The 23,303-nt window shown below is 39.1% G+C and overlaps 1 protein-coding gene and 1 long non-coding RNA gene across 2 annotated transcripts; both read left to right on the top strand.

Annotated features, from left to right (window-relative positions):
• The first annotated feature begins 12,169 nt into the window (after positions 1-12,169).
• On the top strand, positions 12,170-12,787 carry LOC145099616 (uncharacterized). Its single transcript, XM_079037159.1, has one exon. It carries the CDS (start codon positions 12,170-12,172, stop codon positions 12,785-12,787), a length of 618 nt encoding a protein of 205 aa, XP_078893285.1.
• Positions 12,788-14,178: 1,391 nt separating this feature from the next.
• On the top strand, positions 14,179-15,728 carry LOC145100723 (uncharacterized). The gene is made up of 3 exons (XR_013705216.1): positions 14,179-14,445; positions 14,552-15,027; positions 15,153-15,728. It is a non-coding gene; the product is annotated as an uncharacterized LOC145100723 (long non-coding RNA).
• Positions 15,729-23,303: the final 7,575 nt, after the last annotated feature.

Below are 23,303 nucleotides of genomic sequence, written 5' to 3'. Positions count from 1 at the left end.
CTCAAGTACCGACTCACATGTGCCTACTCAGTGGGCACGTGGTCAGGTCAGAACATCTCCCTCTCATGAAATATCCTCGTAATCTCAGTCATCGACTTTGTCTTCTGCTTAAGAGACAGAAACTCCTGTGCCACACGCTCCCACTCCAACTGGGGAACATACTCATATCGAAAAAACTTGGTGAACCTCTCCCAAGTCACTGTAGCATGATCTGCAGGAGTAAAATCAGTCGTCACAAACTTCCACCAGTCCTTCGCTCCTAAGCAAAGCTGGTTCGGCGCGAACCGGACTCTCAAATGCTCTGGACATGAACATGTATAAAAGCAACCCTCAATGTCAGTGATCAATATCATTGCAGAAATCGGATCCTGTGTCCCATCAGACTTTGGTGGCTTTATGTTGTTGAACTCCCGAAACAACACTGAGTTGCCTCCTTGTGGCCTAGCGGCATGAACAGTTGCAGTGGCTACGGCAGCAGCAGCCTCAGTAATAGCAGTGTATCCCTCATCAAACATCTCAATCAGGGTGGTCATGATAGACCCAAACATCTCCGGTATTGCCTCTCAAATGGCTGCGGCCACCTTCCAACGAATCTCCTCATCACTAGTCCCACTGCTCTCGGGGTTGTGGCGCGTACCTCCCATGATGTCTCTGAAACACAACATGAAAAATCATTAGAGACTCGCTCGAGCATACTCACACTCGATCACCTGTCCTTACTTGTTCCTTAGCATCCAAAGGATTCTTAATTGGATTGCATACAGATTCGGTGTTTTCTATAGTACGGGCCCAATACTACCTTCCACACCAACTTGTAGTCATCCCAAGTCCTCCTCTTAGGATCCCAGTTCACAAGTACTCTAACTCTCCCGAATAACAGACTACTCTCTCAGTAGATCTCTCATATGCTCATCTAGGTATCTCTCCTAGATTATTTCCCAACTCAAGACTCTCTCTAAGTGATTCTTGCTAGATACTCTTACTCAGCACATACTCAAAGCACATAACAGATAACAACGACCCCTAGGCTAAGGCATCACAAATCAGGCAACTCTAGCCCTAAATATGAATTACTTAGCCTATCCTCTAGCATGCATCATTAATATCTCATAAAACAAATAAGTAAGGGTATTTGGGGAAATCGTCGTTTGGGCTCTGGCTGATTGTACACTCGTAATACATGTCAATGGGATTTTTTAGTACACCGGGTGTACGTCTCATTCACATCACCTATAGATTGTGAGTCTGCTAGTGTTCCACTGGGCTGTCTAGAATAGGCTGTGGTTGTCGTCCATACTCTACTAGATGATGGGGTCAACGCTTGGGTAAAAGGCTTCTCTCATTGTTCACCTTTCACCCTTATCTCACGGTCTATATCACCTCTCATCTCATCATCCAACTCATATTTCATCTACCCATGTTTTACCCAACATATTTTGTAGATATAAATACATATATAGTTTAAATCATTTAAGACTTGTATAAAATCGTTCATGTAACACCCATAAAAAAAATCAATCCAATTTAAAACTTTTCGAAACATTAAAACCATTAAGTTATTACAAATTGTTTTCAAAATAGTTTAAACATCAGAGTATTCCCAAAATCAATTCATAAAAATATAAGAAGGTGGACGATCACGCCTTTGCCTTTCCGCGATCACCAGAAGTACCTGAAACAATAATCGATAAAAGTAAGCTCGAAGGCTTAGTGAGTTACCCCCAAAATACCAACCTCATATAACAATATCATATCATATAAAAAATATAGAATAGTCATGTCTCTCGAGTCTACAGTGTGACTGGTCCACCCGCATCGGGCCTTCAGTCCACCTGGTCCACTATCTGGGTCTACAATATGACTGGACCGCCCGCACCGGGCCTTCAGTCTATCTGGCCCACTCTCCGAACCTCGCCACGTCTGGACCGCCCTCGCAAGGCCTTCAACCTATCCGGACCGCTTGTCGGGCCTTCGGCCTAACTATGTGCCCTCCCGGGTCTGCAGTCTATCCGGTCCGCCGTGGGTATGTTGGCCTACAGCACGAAGCAGGACCCGCCTCAACCTAACCCGCATACCAAACAATCATGTGCACACAAACAGATAATCACATAGCAGTCCATATATAAACAACCAATCTAATAGATCATAAAGCATAGCAACATCCTAACCAGAGTACCGACCAAAACCAGGTCACTAAACATAGCATCATCCTATATACCAGGATACCGAGCTAACCAGGTTACTAAACACAATACCGTCCTAACTACCAGGACACCGATCTAGAAGATCAATAAGCATATCAAGCAAATACCAGTATACAACCCGAGAAAGGGTCGTCCTTGGTGCCTTAGACCATGTTGATAAAGTGAGGATAACTCACCTCAAAATGCCGATCTGAACCGAAGAAGCAGATTCCCGAACCACCGTCTCACCGACAATCCCGAACTATCCAAAATAGCAAAAAATAAGTCAATAAATGGGAATATAAATTTTTGACCAAGAATCCCTTATAACAATAGCCCAACTTTCCCTCCCTCTAATTTGGGCCATGGCCGAATACCAAACCCATGATCCATAAGTCCATATAACAAGGCCCATCATTGGCCCAACTTTCCAAATTGGGCCCAACTTCCTAATTGGGCCTAGATCCAAGATGCATACCAAGACTTGGCCCAAAACAACATATCCATAATGTCCAACCAAGGCCTAAGTCCAGCTAGCCCATTAAAAGCCCGAAACTCAAAGCCCAAAGTAAAAAAACCCAACAGAGAACGTACGTTGGGTGTACTCCTCTGGTACGCGGGGCATACCTCCACTCATGTTGACTAGAAAACAGGGTCGTTGACCCTGTACGCTGGGCGTACAGCTTCCTACGTGGGGCGTATACGAGTTGAACCAAAAACCCCATAAGTGCTTAATGGCTTAAGCACTTAAGCCCAAACTTCAGATCCATCGACCAAATATGCCTAGGACTCATAAAGTCTTGAACTTTATCACTTTGTACATCCAGAATGTTCTTAATCCAAGGTATTAATCCATTAAGATCTTTTTACTACTTGCATGGGACCTCATAAGCCATTGGGACCTCATTTTTAACCCTCAACACCCCTCCAATAGTCTAGAAGGACAAATTATTTCATCCAAAACACAACATACATCATCTTGGAAATTTTGGGACAAGAAATGGTTCCTAAATGCTAGAATGGCTAGATCTATGTTATACAAGCATAAAGATTGAAGCTTTTACCTTATGGAGCTTCTAGGGTAAAACACAACTTCAGATCTACAAGCCAAACTTTTCTAACTCCTTGATGCAATGGCTCCACCTTCAAGAGCTCAAAATAACCACCAACTCACACTCTCTCACAAGGACTAGGGTTTTGGAACGTTTCTGAAAGATGGAGGCCGAGAGTGATGAGAGGGAATGGACCATAAGGATGTTTATATAGCTCCCAACTCCAATTATTAGGGTTTCCATCTTTTATCAGTACGCCCAGCGTACACAAGTGTATGCCCAGCATACTAGGGCGCGCCCTAGTATGCTAAGCGTACCCTTATGTACGCGCATCGTACCCCTCCTGGTCCCAAAACTTACAACTTAGCCCTAGGGCTCTTATGACTTATCCCTTCCACCCCCAAGGACTACCTATGACAAAATTAGGATGTTACAATTCATCCAGCATAGATAGCAAGTATACAGATAATATGCACACATAGCACGTAGTTTATATAAAATACTTCATATCTATGTGTAAGATGAAAGTAACCGTGCACTCACTTGATAAGGTGGTGATACCAAACTCAGACATCACTTCGCTTCTATTAACTTATTTTCTTTCGACGACACCTGGTATCATTACCACTAGATTTTAGTCTAATATTCATTGTGACTAATTATTAGTCTAGATTCATCATTAACTCAAAGTCAACTTTATGATCTATCAAGTAAGAAACAATCAGGTAGGATCATATCAGAGGTATGGTCCATTTGGTATACGAAGTATACTGTTAGGGAATCCCACTTTAAACACCTCACTAAATCACAACCTAGAAATCATTCCCGTAAGTAGATCAATCAGTATAACGACTTTGAATCACTGATAAATCTTATCTATGATGATATTATATTTATATATGAGTTATATTTAAAGTATGGTAGGCGTATCTCACTTACAGCAGATTTTTATAAAAAATATGACTTCGCTAGAGTAGCATTTCCGAGCCAAAAAGCTCTTTTCTCGGAGCCTTTGGGAGCTCCGAGACTTCCTTCGGGTGCTAAGGGGGTTTCCTAGACTTTAGGGGGGTTGGCGTAGTCTAGAGAGAGTAGAGAGAGAGAGAAAGAGATAGTGAATTAGTGAAGAAAGAAGGCTTCCCTCGCATGCCTTTTCTAGGCGCCTGGCCTCGCACTACACTGGGCATAGTCCGAGGTACGTTGGGCGCACACCGAAGATAGTACAACATGCGTTGGTCTTCAGATGGATCATCGTGGGCACTTCTGGACCGAGGAAACCGAGAACATTGGGTGTACTCGTACGTTGGGCGTCCGATGCGAATGATGGGCATCTGAAGCGAGACGTGCCATCATCAGAAGCGAGGACCGTGGGGAGCAAAGGACGGCTGGGATCGCGTCACGTCATCAATCGCGCAACAGCTTCGCAAATCGCATACTCGGCTTCTAAAATTCATAACTCTCACATACGAGCTCCGTTTTCGACGTTCTTTATATCCACGCATAGGCGGGATCATACTCGACAACTTTAGTTTAGACTCCGTTGCTAATTTTGAGTTTATTTTTAAAGTTATACTTTTAACAGTCCGGGACAGGATTAGTCCGTTAAAAATCCATAACTTCTTCATCCGATTTCCATTTTCGTCTTTCTTTTTACCATTATGCTTCTATAAATAATACCTTTGATTCTCATTTAGGTTGTGTCGGCTAAAAGTCACTCGATCTAATATTCGAACTTCGGGCTATGCACTGCCGATCCGAAACTTAGAAAAATCATAATTTCCTCATATGAAACCAAATTTGGGCGTTCTTTTTATGTATGGAACCCTTGTGACATATAATATAACTTGGTTAAGATTATTCATTCAAAATAATCTTCCATCAAAAAGTCATTTTTGACGGTTATTGTCTCTAATTTGACTAGCCCGAATCTGTGGACGTTACAATTATCTCCCCCTTAGGATGATTACGTCCCAGAATCATCAACAAAACAAGACTTGTATAATGACTCCGTACGTTATATCTTCATCCTAGGTAATAATCGTAACTTCTATATTCCTTCGAATCAGTATCTATATCTTAGACATATTGACTTCAAGCAGTACTCGATCGTGCAGCCACTCTCTATCTCACGTTAGTCTTCCAATCATGACCTTCGAATCACAATCTCGATTCTTTATTGGATACTACTTCTTCTTAACAAACTTAAGATAAGTTCTTTGATTACCACCATGGACTAATGGGTCATGCTCTAATGACCTTTCATTGTATGACGTGACGCTTAGACTCGGGTCTTTTAGAGTCAAATTCCAGAATAGACTATACCATCCTTCATGTTCTAATGTGATATAATCACATTCTAGCATATAGCTTTCTAGCTACAAGCTTCTTACTTTAACAACAATCGCGGAACTTCTATTGATTGTTTCGATTATCTTTCACTTCAATCTTCTAGCTTAGGTCAGATGCTACATCGAACTTGGTTCCCTGAATAGTCGGACTCAATTTGATATGACCACTAGGGTTGGATTAACAATCATCTTCTTAGTCATTACTGAAACAATGGTAACGATAGACATGAACAAAACAAAATCACTTACTAGTTTTGTGGTAACCTTGCGGCTTTCCCTAATCCAAGTACGATTCCTGTGCTTCCGGTAGTATAGGCCTCTACTACCATTTACACCTACTCATTCTCGTCCCGAGTATTGTCTCGCAGTTTCCCAAGTCACCATACAAGAAAATCACATAATAGCTTAACACACCAGATACCACAATGAAGGTTTTTATATTATTCCTTGAAATGATTACATAGGTGTTCAAGTTCACCCTATACTATGCCTCCAATAGGCTACACCGTGTGGTACTATCTACATATCTACTTTATAACTTGATATTCGGTTATCCATCCTCACTCCTGATTCTTTGTATTGTCAGTTGCTTCATCAAGGATGCTTTTTGGCTTTGGAGGTGCATTCGCTCTTGTTGCTTCATTTTTTCTTTGGGAAATCCTTCAATATATGCCCCTTGTCCCTGCATCCATAACATAACCTCTTGTTGGATGTACAGACATTGGTGTAATTTCCATTCTTCCCATACTTGAAACAAGTCACTTCTTCGTAGCATCTCCCATAGTGCTTTAGCGGTGCGTTTGGCTTTGTAACTCCTTTCCTCTTTGGGCAGTCTTGCTTGAGGTGCCCTTCCTCATTACATTCGTAACACACCCTTGTGTTGAATGTACACTCATCGACGTAATCTCCAGGCTTTCCACACTTGAAACAAGTCGCCTCCTTTCTGTATTTTACAGAGTGTTTCTTTTTGCACTTCCCGCACCATCTTGTTTCACTTCCTCTCCCTCCTCCAGACTTTGGAAATTTGCTCTCCTTGTTGGAGGTTGGTGATCCTTCAATTTTCCTCTTCTTACTCACTTTAACCCAGATGGATGCCTCAAAATTGGGTGTCTGGCATAGTGGCACAGTAAGTTTGTCCTTACTTTGCTGAAATAAACACCTTGTCTCTTCCATTTGTTGATCCAGCATCAACCGCATCATTGCTTGTACTCCCGCCATCGTGATTGGCTCAGGTGCGGCTGCTACTTCTGGTGCATGCTCAATTACTTGTGACTCTGGTTGCGGGTTATTGCTTTCGAATCCGCTTCAAGTGCTTACCATGTTGATCTATACATCCAATTTTGATGTTCGGTGTGTAGTGACGAGAATTTAGATAGAGAAGATTTTATTTACGATCGACGTGTAATTCTCCCTATCACTCCCAAAAGTTACATGTCAATTCTGATACTGTAATTAAACATTTAGAAATTTGAACACATAAAGTTTCCAAATTCACTCAGCAACAGATCATAGATCCAATCATATAATGCATATCATAAATCATTTAGCACATAAAGGCATGTTAGGCATTTTCCCAAAATAAGCTAGTGCTTGTGTCTATTTAGGTGTATTACCTAAATTTATTAAACACACTTCTCACGATCATCACTTAGCATTCTAAGTTTAAGTCTAGAAGTAAATCCTTATTCCTAGTTCGCTTAAACTAATGCTTTGATACCAACTGTGACATCCCCATTTTCACGGCTAGAAAAGATTGATTTTGTTTACGCTTTATAAAAATCATAGTACTTCTTTTAATAAAAATATTGCGGAATTTGTTCCCAGAAAAACATGATAAATACGTTATCAAAGCATTTCTTAAGAAAAGTATTTTTATTCATTTTTTAAACATTTGAGATGTCATCATCAATATAGAAACGTAAGCATAAACAGAACTTACATTCATTTACACTAGTGATCTACATCTCTTTAGTCTCTCAGTGTAATGTAACTTCATATCGACACTTGTGATACAAATAAGCTGGTGTGGGTCGGGTTGGGAAACCTGGTGAGTACATAGGGTTTTCAACCCACAATAATATAATTATTATGTTTAATCATCAAACAATTAACCCAATTACCCATCCCCATTATCTTATTTACTCTTAAGGATCTACCCTATGAATCAGCTATTCCTTGTTCACTCATTCCTAAGGATCATCCTAAGGAATAGGCACGAAATCCATCGTTGCCAGGGTTTATTCAACAGACACTAAATCCATAGTTGCTAGGGTTTAGGCACTAAGTCTGCATAGTCTCCAGGGTTTATCTATCTCGTTTATTGACAGTATCATTTTCGAGAGTCCACTAGTAATACATGTCAATGGGTTTTTAGAGTACACCAAGTGAACATCTCGCTCACAACACCTACAGATTGCGACCCTGGTAGTGTTCCACTGGACTGTCAGGAATAGTATGTGGTTGTCATCCATACTCTGCTAGATGACGGGGCCAATTCTTAGGTAAAAGGCTTCTCTCATTGTTCACCTCTCACCCTTATCTCATGGTCTATATCATCTCTCATCTCACCATCCAACTCAAATTTCATCTACCCATGTTTTACCCAACATATTTTTAGATATAAATACATATACAGTTTAAATCATTTAAGACTTGTATAAAATCATTCATCCAACATAGATAGCAAGTATACAGATATAATGCACACATAGCACATAGTTTATATAAAATACTTCATATCTATGTGTAAGATGAAAGTAACCATGCACTCACTTGATAAAGTGGTGATACCGAACTTAAACAGCACTTCGCTTCTATTAATTTATTTTCTTTCGACGAAACCTAGTATCATTACCACTAGATTTTAGTATAATATTCATTGTGACTAATTATTAGTCTAGATTCATCATTAATTCAAAGTCTACTTCATGATCTATCAAGTAAGGAACAACCAGGTACGATCATATCGGAGGTAGGGTCCATTTGGTATATGAAGTATACTGTTTAGATCTCACTTTAAACACCTCACTAAATCACAGCCTAGACATCATTCCCGTTAGCAGATCAATCATTATAACGACTTTGAATCACTGATAAATCTTATCTATGACAATATTATATTTATATATAAGCTATATTTAAAGTATGGTAGGCATACCTTACATACAGCGGGTTTTTATAAAAAACCAGGCTTCGCTGGAGCAGCGTTTCCGAGCCAAAAAGCTCTTTCTTCGGAGCCTTCGCTAGCTCCGGGGCTTCCTTCGGGTTCTATAGGGCTTTCCTAGACTTTAGGGGGGTTGGGGTAGTCTAGAGAAAGAGTAGAGAGAGAAAGAGATAGTGAATTAGAGAAGAAAGAAGTTTGCCCTTGCATGCCTTTTATAGGCACCTGGTCTTGCACTACGTTGGGCGTAGTCTGAGGTACATTGGGCATACACCGAAGATAGTACAACACGCATCGGTATTCGGATGGATCACCGTGGGTGCTTCTAAACCAAGGAAACCGAGATCGTTGGGCGTACCGAGCTTCGTACGCAAGGCGTACTCATACGCTGGGCGTCCGATGCGAACGCTGGGCGTCCGAAGCGAGACGTGTCAACATCGAAAGAGAGGACCATGGGGAGCAAGGGACGGCTGGGATCGCGCCACGTCATCAGTCTCGCAACAGCTTCGCAAATCACATACTCAACTTCTAAAATTCATAATTCTCGCATACGAGCTCCATTTTGGACGTTCTTTATATCCACGCGTAGGCGGGATCATATTCTAACTTTCGTTTAGACTCAGTCGGCTAATTTTGAGTTTATTTTTAAAGTTATATTTTTAACAGTCTGGGACGGGATTAGTCCGTTAAAAATCCATAACTTCTTCATCCGATGTCCGTTTTTGTCTGTTTTTTTACTGTTATGCTTCTATTAATGAGACCTTCGATTCTCATTTAGGTTGTGTTGGCCAAAAGTCACTCGATCTAATATTCGAACTTCGGGTTGTGCACTGCCAATTCGAAACTTAGAAAAATCATAACTTCCTCATACGAAGTTAGATTTGGGCGTTCTTTTTATGTACGGAACCCTTGTGACATATAATATAGCTTGGTTAAGATTATTCATTCAAAATAATCTTCCATAATAAAGTCATTTTTAACGGTTATTGTCTCTAATTTGACTAGCCCGAGTCTGCGGGCGTTACACCGAAATCCCTCAAACCAAGGCTTTGATACCAACTTGTAACAACATAAATTTTCAAACCAATTTTTTCATTTTAAAACACAATAAACTCATATTACATTTTCTCAAAGACCACAAGTGTCTCAAATATCAATAAATCCACAAGTAAAAATCAATATCCCAAAATCATAAAAATAATCTCGCTCCAGTGTGTACTATCAAGACGGTGCCTTCCCGCGATCTTGAGAAGTACCTGAAACACATATCACACAACACGGTAAGTATAAAGCTTAGTGAGTTCCCCAAAATACCACATACACAAATAATAAGCCTCTCATGGCTATAAATAGGTGTGGACCCTCCGGTCATGTGTCTTAGTGAGGACTCTCCGATCTCACAGCTCGGGTTGGACTCTCCATTCCTATATCTCGGTGAGGACCCACCGGTCTCACAACTCGGGTTGGACCCTTCAGTCTCACATCTCAGTGAAGACCCTCCAGTCTCACAACTTGGTTTGGACCCTCTGGTCCGATCTCAGAAAAAAACAGAATAACATAGCAAATATCAGAAAGATAGAAAAGTACAATATCACATAACTCAATATAAACACATAGGACCCTCCGGTCAATAACTCAGATAAGGCCCTCCGGCCGCTCGGTATTACCACTCAAGTAACTATAGTGAGAAGACTCACCTCGTAAGAAATCGGATAGCCTCGATCTTAAATCACCGGTCTAGCCTCCGCCTAACACAAACGATAATTATTTCTAATTAATAATGGCTCTCAAAGAAGATAGAGTAATCCTTCTACAAACTCACAGAAGGATAAAAGACCATCTTACCCTTCCATGACCTTAATAGTCCACAAATTGACCAAACCCTAAAAGTCAACTCAAAGTCAACGGCAGCGCGTACGCGGCGCGTATAAGCCCTCTATGCTGGGCGTACTCCTTTGCCACGCATGGATCAGGGATTCTCAGTCCTACGTTGCGCGTACGTCCCAGTTTTGAGACCAGCGGGTCCTCACCGAAGCGAGACGTGTCAACATCGTGCTCTTAATCCGTTAAGACCTTAGCTCAAATTTTAGATCTGGATGTCCTAAAGACTCTTACTCCATAAAGTTTGCGACTTTAAGCCTTTGCATGGTTGATAAAGCCACAAACTTCAAAACTCTCACTCTCTATTTTCAAATATGCTCATAACTCATACGTGGTTTAATTCAAACGTCCAAGTCTTGATTTTTATGACACTACACCGCTCAAAACACTCAAAGGAGTTGATAATAAACTCTGGAGGTCAATATCTCATAAAGCATCCAACTTTGGGACAAAAACCCTAAAATGGACTAAAATGATGCACAAATCAAAAGAGTGAGAAAGCTTTGAGCTTTATACCTCTAACTAAAGCTCCAACCACAGATAAGCTCAGATCCAAAGCCTGGACTCCCACTCCTTCCTCTTCAAAGCTTCTTCTTCACACCAAAGAAACACAAGAACACTCAATAACTCACAAATGACCTCACAAGCTCAAGGGTTAGGGTTTGAGAAGTTTGATGTTTGGGAATGGTGGCCATAAATGAGGCCATCATGTCCTTTAAATAGGGACACACCCCAATTTAGCATTTTCATTCTAGGCCTAGTACGCCCATGTACTAGGTTGCTTCTGCGTCAAAAACACGCTTATGAGTACGCTAAGCGTACACTCACATACGCCCCGCATACTCATTTACCACCCTTTTCTCATATAAGGACCAAACTTGACAATTACCAATAGAACAAGGGTTTATAGAGTATACCTGGTCTTGGGATGTTACAGGTGTTGATCGTGCCCCAGGTCCGAATGGTTTTGCTTTCCGTTTTCTCATATATTTTGGGAGATCCTTGCGGATGATGCTATTGCTTTTGTGCAAGAGTTTTTTTGCCAAACTGGTCTTTCTGAAGGGTTGTAATTCATCCTTTATTACTTTGATTCCAAAATCTGATAATCCGCTTTGTATCAAGGATTATCGCCCTATTAGTCTTATTGGGTTGCAATTTAAGATTATTGCAAAATTGCTGACTAATAGGTTGGCTCTTGTTCTTCATGATATTATTGGGTCAGAGCAATCGGCTTTTCTTAAGTCTCGTCAAATTCTTTATGGCCCATTGATGGTTAATGAGCTGGTGAGGTGGTTTAAAAAGAAAAAGAAAAAGCTTATGATGTTTAAAGTTGATTTTGAAAAAGCTTACAATTCTGTGAGCTGGGAGTATTTGGATGTGGTCATGGGGTTTCTCAGTTTTAGTGAGAAATGGAGAGCCTGGATTCGTGGTTTGTGCTCTAATGCTAGATCTTCGGTGTTGATTATTGGGAGCCCTACTGATGAGTTTTAGCTTTTCAGAGGTCTTAGACAAGGAGACCCCATTTCTCCTTTGTTATTCATCATAGCTATGGAAGGGCTTCATATTGCCTTAGAGGATGTGGTTACTGAAGGAGTGTTTCGGAGTGCTCCAATGGGTTCTGGTGAGGTCCGCATTTCTCATTTGTTTATGCAGATGACACGATTTGAGTGGGATGTCTCTAATATTCAGAACTTGATTCGTATTATAAGGTGCTTTTATTTGGTGTCGGGGCTTAATCTCAATCTTACTAAATCAAATCTTTATGGGGTAGGGGTTAACCCGGTGGAGATTGCTACTTTAGCTTCTTTTACCGGGTGTTCGGATGGAACTCTTCCATTTGTTTATCTTGGTATCCCAGTTGGAGAATCTATGGTTCATCTTAAAGGTTGGCAGATTATCATCGACCGATTTAAGAAGATGTTATCTTCATGGAAGGTCAAGTTGTTGTCCATTAGAGGTCTTCTGACCCTTATTAAGTCGATTCTAGGGAGTTTAGGTATTTACTTCTTCTCTCTGTTTAGTCTTCCTGCGACTATTTGTCACTCTCTAGAGGCTTTGAGGGTTCGATTTTTTTTGGGAGTGGATGAAGGTCAACATCGTATTCATTGGGTTAATTGGAAGTTAATTTTTGAACTCATATGCTCATGGAGATCTTGGGGTTGGTAGTTTGGATGCTTTTAAGCTCAGACTTTTTTATAAATGGAAGTGGCGGTTTCTTAATGACAAGGGACCTATTTTGGTTAAAATTGTCAAATTTTTTCATGGGGAAGGTGGTGGTTTTTTGGACAATTAGAGAATAGGAAGCGGTGGGGATGTTTGGCAAAAGATTATAGGATCCATTAATCATCTCCATGAGCATTGTTGTATCCCTTCTAATTTCATGCATAAAGTGGTTGGGGTGGGATTCAAACGAGGTTCTGGAAGGATGTTTGGTGCTTGGATATTCCTTTTAGGGAGCGGTTCAGGAGGCTCTTTGCTTTATCCTTTAATCAAGATGCTCGGGTAAGTGACTATTGGGATTCGGGGGGATGAAATTTTCATTGGCGTCGGTGGATTAGAGGAGGGGCTGAATCGACCCAATTTGATGATCTTGTGGAGATATTAAATCTTATTCGCATAGGGGAGATGTCGGAAAAGTGTTCTTGGGAGCTTGACCCGTCGAATATTTTTACTATTAAATCACCACAGAACTGGGTTGATGATATGATGCTTCCTATGGGTAGTATGCCTACTAGGTGGGACCGTTTTGTCCCTATTAAAATTAACATTTTTATGGCGTGTGCTTTTGGATCGCATTCCGATTAAAGCTAAATTGGTGGCAAGCGGGGTGGTGATAGATTTCTTATTGTGTCCTATGTGTTATAATTCTCAAGAAAGTGTGAACCATTTGTCGCTGCAATGTTCGGTTGTTGATCAAGTTTGGAGTCGGGTTGGGCATTGAATTCACTTGGACCTTCTTGTGTTTTCATCTATTCGTGAGGTGATGGATTGGGTTGATTCTAGACCGACGGTTCATATGGAGTGCCCGATTGTTGAGTCGGTATTTATGGTGGTCATATGGATGCTTTGGACGTTTTGTAATTCTTTACTATTTAGTAGCAATAAACCTAGAAAATATAGGCTCTTTGATTCTGTTGTTGATATTTCTTTTCATTGGTTTTCGTTTCAAAATTCTAAGGTTCGGGTTAACTGGATGATCAGGGACGGAGCTAATTAAATGCAAGAGTGGGCCATGGCCCACCCTAATTAACTTGAGGATACATACATACATATATATATATATATATATATATATAGAGAGAGAGAGAGAGAGAGAGAGAGCTAGGTTTATTTGTTTAAACTAAGTATTGTGTTATTATATGTATCAATGTGGGCCAATCAAAATTAAATTAAAAATTAAATAATTAAATAAATAAATAAGGGTAATTTAGTAATTTGTTTAGTAACTTCCAAAAATAATCCTTGTAATCATGGTATTGATTTATAACCTAAATAAATAAGGACTTTGCTTTCAACAAATGTATCCGCTTAAAATACTAGGGCTTTTCAACCAGTGAAGCACCATCAGTCGTTGATACTGATACATAGCTACTACGCCTCTTTCCTCCCCACTTTCAAACCCACACAGTCGACGGACCAGTGTCGCCGGAGACATGGAAGACATCGACGATTTGTTGGTAGGCGGTGGCGCTGCTCCACCTGGTTTCCGACTCCCCATTACCGCCGCCGTCGGAATAAATCCAATAAAAAAGAAGGAAAAAAATAAACTAGAGCCATCATCTTTGCTTCAAAACTCCTCGACACATCAAGTCCCTGGCACCCAGGTTGGATTTCTCCCTATATTCATACCCTAGGCGGGAATCATTTCAATTTTATGCTTCGTCTTTTTTCCTGATTTCACTCTTCTTTTGTTATCTCTCAATCTCATAGACAATTTTTTTGAAGACATTTGGATGTTCACACAACCAGGTACAATTGGGTGCGGGAATCGTTTAGGGGTGTTGTCGATTGGTGGAAGACCGAGGTCAAATCAGTTAGTGTTCCTCGATTGACTGAACGATCTATCAGGAGGAGAATGTTCGTCTCCGGGGCTCGATGGGGCCGAAGACAGGAAACGGGAATCACAGTGAGGCTGTTGTGGCTTCTGTGGGTGTAGCGAGGACTCAAGCAGCCACTGTTTTACTTTCATTTCCCCCAATTTTTTAGAAATTTGGATTGATAGAAATATGCAGCCAGAAATTTCAGAAGCAGCTGTTATACAAAATATGACAAGGGTTCCTGGCAAGAGAGGTATGAATGAGATTCCGCATAAGATAATTGAGGTTAGTCAGGATGAACTGATGAAGAATCGACCACGAGAAGACCAAGTCAAATCAACTGGAATAGCTTTTGGGGCCTCATATCAGGTAATTGGTTATATTTTCTTGGTCTCATAGTAAGAAGTAGGAACCCTGTTTCAATTTGTAAGATTGAAAATGATTTTGATGTTCTAGAATTGTACTTATAGTCTCCTATTATGGATTATTCTCAGTCGGCTTCTTCAGGGAAGGGGAAGCCAACGAAGCTGCACAAGAGGAAACATCAGATTGGATCTTTATACTTTGATATGAGATCTAAAGAGATGGAATTGGCAGAAAGGCGCTCAAAAGGCTTTCTCACAAAAGCAGAAACACAAGCCAAGTATAGATGGTAATAAACTCATAATTTTTTTCTATGTTGCATGTTAATGTTGTGTCAGTTTTTCTTCTACAAATAAAAAGTGTTGCAAATATTTTTGTTTTGTTTTCTCAAGATCTCGTCAATGTTTCTGAAATGGAATCATGAATTCCATTCTGTTGGAATGGAATCATGAATTCCAATTCTATTGGAATCTAAACTACAATTTAGTTTTGTTTTGACAGAAGTTGATGCTTGAAGAATGGACCGCAAATTTGAAAGTGATTCTAAGCATTCTCAGAGAATATTATTCTTACATGATTTGATCATGATAGTTATTTTCATTAAATGTATAATTTCAATGGATGATCAAGGAAAGAGTTATTCTTCTGATAGAATATTCTACAATAGAATGATAGGAGTATATGTAATAATATATTCTGTTAGAATATTAAGGTCGAATAATATACATAATTTTATTTGTTATTAGTGAGTATTTCATTATCATAGACTATTATATAAAGTTTTTACCTTTTTAAGAATGTAATGAAAAATTTGAAGTTGTATCCAAAAATGTGTTATTAGTCAGTGTTTGCATTCGCATAGAATATCATTCTAATAGAAATATGTATCCTGAAATTTATAGAAAATCTAATTCTAACAGAATAAAATCGGTTTTAATTATAAAATTACATTATAATTAAAATTAAAGTAATTAAAAAATTTTGAATTTTAAAATCAAGAGAGTTAATTATACCCAAAAATATGGAATTTTCTTTTTTAAATTTATCTCAGTTGTCTAAAATACCCTTAGAATGAAATTAGATGGTATTTTCAATTATCTTTAATTTAATAATATATATTAATCACTTTCTTAAATTAAGTATTGAAAGGCCCTGGATAATGGTTTGGTCTAGGTATAATAGTTAGTGATAGGGGTTGTGTATGAAATCCGATTTTGTCTATAGTTTGCGGTTGTGTATGTGTTTACGGTCGTAAACTCCTTACGGCCGTAAACTCCTCACGGTTGTAAGTGTCTATAAATAGGGTGTTGGGTCAGACTTTTAAGGTTGTTGATGCCTTCGTATTTTCCACCGAGTTGTATCTGATGTTTTAAAGCTTTAAGGCGTATGCAAGCTTGGTTTGTTCTTTATTTGCTTATTATTTCGTTTTGTGCATTATCTATTTGTCTTTGATCATTGGTAGATCCGTTTTTCGGACTTTACAATTGGTATCAGAGCGAGACCAGTGTCAAAGGCATCTTACAGTTGCGATTTTGTTCGAAACGATCTTCACAGCGAAAAAGGGTTTTCATTCCAGTCGAGATTTGTGATTTCAGAAGCTTCTGGTCTGAGCTTACGACCGTAAACATTGAGTTCACGGCCGCAAGCTCTTCAAGCTCATATACCGCAAACAAATCTCTTCTCCAGTGAATCGAGTTCTTGATTTAAGGCTGTTAATATTAAAAATCATATTTTATTGCATTCAATCATTAAAATAAAATAAATTTTTGACAGAAAAATCATTGACACTAAAAGATTGGCCGTAAATCAATTATCTGATAATCGATTTCAGATCAATTTCGCTTTAAAATTTCTGTTTTAGAGTTTGACAAGTTCACGGCCGTAAACTAGGAGTTTACAGCTGCAATCACTTCTCGGCAGTAAACTAATTTCGAAGGTTAATTAATTAATTTTCGGGAGTTAGCCATTAACAGCAAATATTTTTTCTGAAAAATAAATCTCTTTAAATCGCAAATTAAATTTTATTTAATAATTAATTAATTTTAATTTAAATAAAAAAATGGAATTACAAAATCCTAATCAATATCAAGAACTCGATGCTGTGATGGGTGCCACCACGCGCATTCCAAGGCTCATGTCCGCTGATGGTTTCCCCGAGTGGAAATACAGAATTGAGAAGTATATAAAGATGAAGGACTTCAAAGTCTGGAAATGCATTATAAAGGACCCGATCAGAATGACCACTACAGTTGCAGGACATGTGGTGGACAAGAAAATCGAAAACTACACCGATGAAGATTTCGAGATCATCGAGGAACAAGAAAAGGCATTGACCATTTTAACTATGGCTCTCTCACCGGACATTGCTCAAGGATTCAGGGAATACACTTCTGCTAAAGCATTGTGGGAGGCTCTGATTGAGGTGTATGAGGGAAATGAGGATATGCGAGAGAGTCGCCAAGACATGTTAAGGCAACGGTTTAACATGTTCAACTATGTGCCTGGAGAGACTCTTGAAGCCCAGCTGCAGCGATTTACAACTCTCAACACGGAGATGACAGTGGCAGGGATCTTTTGTACAAAGTCTGAGATTAATAAGAAGCTACTGAATGCTCTCCCAAAATCTTGGGACATGAATGTAGCTGTAATTAAAAAGACTAAAGATCTCAATCACCTTACCCTAGCTGAAGTGATGGCTGTCATCAAAGCATGTGATATTGATGACAAGAAAAGAGAGATAAATCATGTCAATTCATACTCAGCTGCAAATCTTGGCATCTCATCTAATAATGATCTTTCTTCATTCTCTTATTCATCTGCAGGCTTATCCTTCACTGCTCCTTCTCAGGCTCAGATGCTCTCTCATCCATCTGCTCCCTCTGCCTCAGCTATACCCCAGCCACAGAACCAATCATTCTTGACTGCTCCTTCAAATGTGGCTTCCTCTTCAAAGGTAAAGGAGCTTGATGAAAACCTTGTCTTTTCTGCAGGGCTAGTCAATTGCTACAATGCACTTGTAGCTGGGGAGCTTCCTCCTCAATTGTCATTTGTAGATCTTGATCAAATTCATCCGGAGGACGTTGAGGAAATGGACATCACATGGCAAATTGCCATGACAGTCTTTAGGGCAAAACAGTTTACCAAAAAGACAGTGAAGAACAATTGGGGGATGAGCGCTGACAAGAAGGTTGGATTCAATAAAGGAAAGCTTCGGTGCTTCAACTGCCACGAGCCAGGGCATTTTGCTCGTGATTGTCCACATCCCGATAGAAGACTTGATAATGACAGAACAATAGTTGTAGTGGGAAACAGCCGAAGCAGTGGTTAACCGAACAATGAGAAGGCTATGGTGGCACAATCGTTTGACTGGGAAGATCAAATACAAGCTCTCAACATCTCTGGACCAGAAAATGCTCACCTGGAACAGGTAAGAAATGATACTCCAGTAGGGATTGTTGCGGTTGAGGACAGCGTGATGAAGCTTCAGTTTGCCTTGATGGTATCCTCTTCTCATGAACCTAACTCATCCAAGGTAAGTCTCCCATCATGTTCTCAGGCTTGTATTGATTATGTAAAAACCCTACATGATAAAATTGAAACTTTAGAAAGCGAACTAGAAAGCCTTAAAATCCTTCATGAATTAAATGAAAAATTAAAAAGGGACGTAGAAGACCTTAGATATGAAGGATATCAACTTAGAAAAGGTCAGAAACCTCTTAAGGCTCAACTAGAATCAAAAATAAAGGACTTTAGAAAACTCCAGGAGGACTACAGTAATAAATGTGAAAACTATGATTATGTAGTAAAACAAAACGCAGAACTAGTGGCTGAAATTGAATCTTTAAGTGGCAAATTTGAAACTGCCAAGCTTGATGTTAGAAAATATGATCATTCAAGTGAGGTAGTTGCAAATATGATAGATCACAGCATGAAATTTAAGAAAAATCAATCAAAAGGTCTAGGATATAATAATGTGCCACCTCCCTTTAATCATTCATATCTGAATAAGCGACTGTCCAAAGAAGAAATTGCTAATGAATCTTTTATGGTTTATGGAAAATCTTATGGTTTTGTTTCGGGAGGATTTATTAATGTTGAAAGTACTAACATTTCTACTTCTCCTGCAGATCAATCCTTGAATCAGTCACAACACGAAGTTGAAGGATCTGTGTCTAAACATAAAATTGAGTCCAAACCTGAAGTTTTAGTTTTAAATAAAGACAATTCTTTTTCAAATGTTTTAAGTGACAATAGTTCTTGTGGTGTTTTTGATTCGTCTGATACTATTTTTATTTCTTCTGATACCGTGGTTGTTACTTCTGATACTGTTTTGAGTTGTTCTCCTATGTCTGATAAATTTTTGAATAATTTGGTTGACAATTTGAATGTTTGTGATAAAGATGTTAAAACACCACTAGTTTCACAACCTTCCACCATTATAGCACCCTCACTTGCCTCACAACCTAATAATGTTGCTTGTTCTTGTAAGATAAGCAAGGGTGTTGGTAGGGAAAACAAATCTGATCAATGCAGTACAAGTTCTAACAATAACAAGCAGATTTGTTTTAATTGTGGTACTAGTGGTCATATTGCTAGAAATTGTCTTAATCGAATGTTTGTGAGTTATAATCTTCCAAGAGGGGAGAACAAGTTCATAGGAAGGTCCTTAAATAAAAACTCCTCTAGAAGTCGCTCTCAAAATGATGATTGGGCAGATGAACGAAATAGAAAACGGGCTATTTTTCACAGACATAAAAAGGTTTTTAATCACCATGTCCTAGGCAGTCTGTCGAAAAGGAGCACAGCCACGCCAAGGTCAAGCTCGTCACAAAGCAGTAGTGGGTCTTCAACCAATTCTGGTAGAAGTCACACATGCTTTGAGCAGACTGTCAAGCATACAATGACTAAGTCAACTGGGACATTTAGAAAACCTAATTATAAATGGATGCCCAAATCTGCTCCCAATACATCATCTATGTCCTCAGAGAAGTTTAAATGTAATAAATCTGAAAAGGCATCGGGATCACCCAGGAAGATCATGACTTGGGTGCCCAAATCTAGTTAAACCCGCACATTTTGCAGGGACAGTTGCGGGGAAATGTCGTCAGACCCTGGTTCGTCGACAGTGGCTGTTCCCGACATATGACGGGAGATATCGCCCAACTGTACAACATTCAATCATTTAATGGGGGATATGTCTCTTTTACGGGTGGAGATGGCAGTAAGATCACTCAAAGGGGAACCGTATCAAATGGAGTTTTAAGTTTCGAAAATGTGAATTTCGCTCCCGAGTTGAAACACAGTCTGTTAAGTGTTTCTCAGATCTGTGACAAGGGCTATTCTAAGCATTTTGTTGGAATAGTGTCTAAGGCTGCAACTATATTAGGCAAGTATTTGACCCGATTGTGCATGATCCTTTTGGGTTGCCTTCACCATAGCAACTTGATAGGATGATTTATTATGAGAGAATAAATATTATTGATATATTATGAGAATAATATAATGAATAATAATATTGTTATTTGATTAATATAAGTCATAGATTAATTAGTATTAATTTGGTGACTTAAAGAGATTAATTAAATAAGAGGGTATAAACTGTCAATTGTTTGATAGTTACACTTTGGGCTGTAAATCCTTCTTCGATAGAGGTTGGACGAATTCTAGGGCTTGGGATAGCCTTAAATTCGTCCAAGACTTACCTTTGGAAAGGATTTGGATTGCTTTAAGGAAAGATTATCCGATTAGGGTTTAAGGGTGAAACCCTAGGAGCCTTACAAGTATAAATAGACCCCTAGGGCAAGGGAAATCGGCACCTCTGGTAAAGCAAAGAAACCCTGGCTGATTTCTAATCCCTCTCCTCTCTCTCAAATCATCCTCCTTGCTAGTTGGTGTTTGTAAGCCATTAGAGGAGTGATGATTGTGACTCTAGAGCTCCAAGAGAACAAGATCAAACAAGAGATTCAAAGGTAAACTTCTAGATCTGATTTTGTATAGTTCTTATATCTAATTAGTCATTAGAAGTCTTGGATTCAAAGCATGTTTAATTAGAGAAACCTAGATCCAAGCATTAGGGTTTGCATGTGCACATAGGAATGTTCATATGGCCAAAACCCATCAGTGGTATCAGAGACTAGATTGGTTTCTATTAAATTGTTGCTTGTTTGTTTGAATCTTACCTGCAAAATTCGAAATTTGTGTTTCTGAGTCATGGACTCGACGAGTCCCATTGTGGACTCGGCGAGTTGGCCTGACTCGGCGAGTCCCATGGTGCACTCGGCGAGTCCGAGCGTCAGGAAGGGCCAAATGCAGGATTTTTTGATATTTATCTTATGGAAACTTGCCTTTATCTTATTAGATTAACCCTAATCCGATTTTTTGATATATATGACTATAATCTTGATCTAATTAAAGAGATTTATCAATTAATAAAATATTTAATTTCCTTATGCGATAATTAATTAATTATCTTGATTAAATTGGTAAATTATTTTGCAAGAAATCTTAAATAAATCAAATATGGATAATTATGGAATTAATTGTTAATTAAGATTATTTGTTATTTGATCCTCCATGTTTTAAATGTTTAAAACTTGTCCTCAAGTTTTGAAATTTATGTTTTGTGATTAAAAGTTTAATTTAGACAATTTAAATTCAAACCCTAGAATTTTACAAGTTTAAAATACAACCCTATACTAATATAATATTACAAGATTATTATTATTATTATATATATATATATATATATATATATATATATATATATATATATATATATATATATGTATAACTAAAATGCTAGTCTTACCGTTAGTAGGCCTTATTCACGAAGCTGATCTATAAGGTGGGTATAAGGTTGCGGCCTATAAAATGGCGCTTAATGGGTGTACACTCACACCCACCGCTTGCTTGATCGGTGGAGGGTCGTTAGCCGAACGGGTAGGATAGGGCAACCTCATCCTCTCATTAAAAGTATAATATGAAATACAAAGTAACTACATGTTTTTCAAAAATTTCCCAATCTTAGTTACTTTAGGAAAAGTGAATTGATGCAATCCCATGAAATTACACTTTACACCTAGCTAAGAAGTTAGTGGAGCGTGTGTGGTTTACCGGCACACTAATTGGTTCGAAGCGAAGGTGGAAAAGGGTGATTCATTGTTTATCATAGTTCGATGGAGCGTGTATGGTTTACCGGCACGTCGAATAGATGATCGTTACAATGAAGGCACCATGTGAATTTGCATGGTAATTCACACCCGCTTTGTGATCCTCAGAATCCCAGTCACAAACAAGTGTGGCATATCGAGATTTAAACATGCCATTGAAAAGTTTCAATGAATCTCATCTAAACCTAGGAATTCTCAAATTCATTTATAACTTAAGTCAGGTTTTCATGGTGGAGAATTAGTGAATCGTCATTCACTTACCTTCAAATTGTTTGCATGTTAGATTACGGCATCCCTTTTCTAATATGTAAATATTGTTGTTGGATCCTAGCCCTAATTTTTCTTATTGGGTGATAATTAGGGATTCATATTCAAATCTATCTTTGTCCTTTCTAATTGTAGATGTCGAACGCAAACAACACTGCTGCTAGTTCATTCACATTGATGAGCCTTTGTCAAAAGATCACCTTCGATGGAACGAACTTTAGCGAATGGATAAGATACATTCGTACCATTGCTTGCTATGAGGATAAGGAGTATGTCCTCGATGAGAAGCTCGAGAAAATCAACCCTGAAATCGCTACTCCAGCTGAAATGACCGCTTTTGAAACTCACGAACGAGATGCAACGAAGGTACATTGCATCATGATAGCTACTATGAACTCCGAATTCCACAAGTCCTATGAGGACATGTACCCGTACGAGATGTATCAAGACTTATTAGAGAGATACCACCAAAACGCGAGACAAGAGCGTTATGAGATTTTCACTAACATGATTTCCGCTAAGATGGGTCATGGAGAGTCTCTTACTGTGCACCTGCAAAAGATGCAAAGGTATGTCGACCGTCTTCGCAAGTTGAATGTTGACTTTGGGGAAGACTTGGCGATCGACATGGTGCTTCACTCTTTGCCTCCAAGCTACAATCAATTTAGGATGACCTACCACATGAACAAAGAGGAGGTCACCCTAAGCAAACTCCAAGGTCTCTTGAGGGTCGCTGAGAGCAACTTCAAGGACAAGTCTGTTGCACCAACTCCCAATCCACCCGCTGCTCCTGTCTTGGCTATTGGACAAGGAAAGGGAAAGAAGAGGAAGGCTTCGTCTAAGAAC

The sequence above is a fragment of the Lactuca serriola genome, chromosome 4 (assembly GCF_051521515.1).
Source record: "Lactuca serriola cultivar US96UC23 chromosome 4, Lser_US96UC23_V15, whole genome shotgun sequence".
Lineage (NCBI taxonomy): Eukaryota > Viridiplantae > Streptophyta > Magnoliopsida > Asterales > Asteraceae > Lactuca > Lactuca serriola.
The sequence above is the reverse complement of the archived record's forward strand: the minus strand, read 5'-3'. Positions and strand labels throughout refer to the sequence as shown.

Excerpts from the sequence above, each read along its gene's own strand:
- LOC145099616 (XM_079037159.1), top strand. The coding sequence starts at position 12,170 with ATGGAAGGGCTTCATATTGCCTTAGAGGATGTGGTTACTGAAGGAGTG.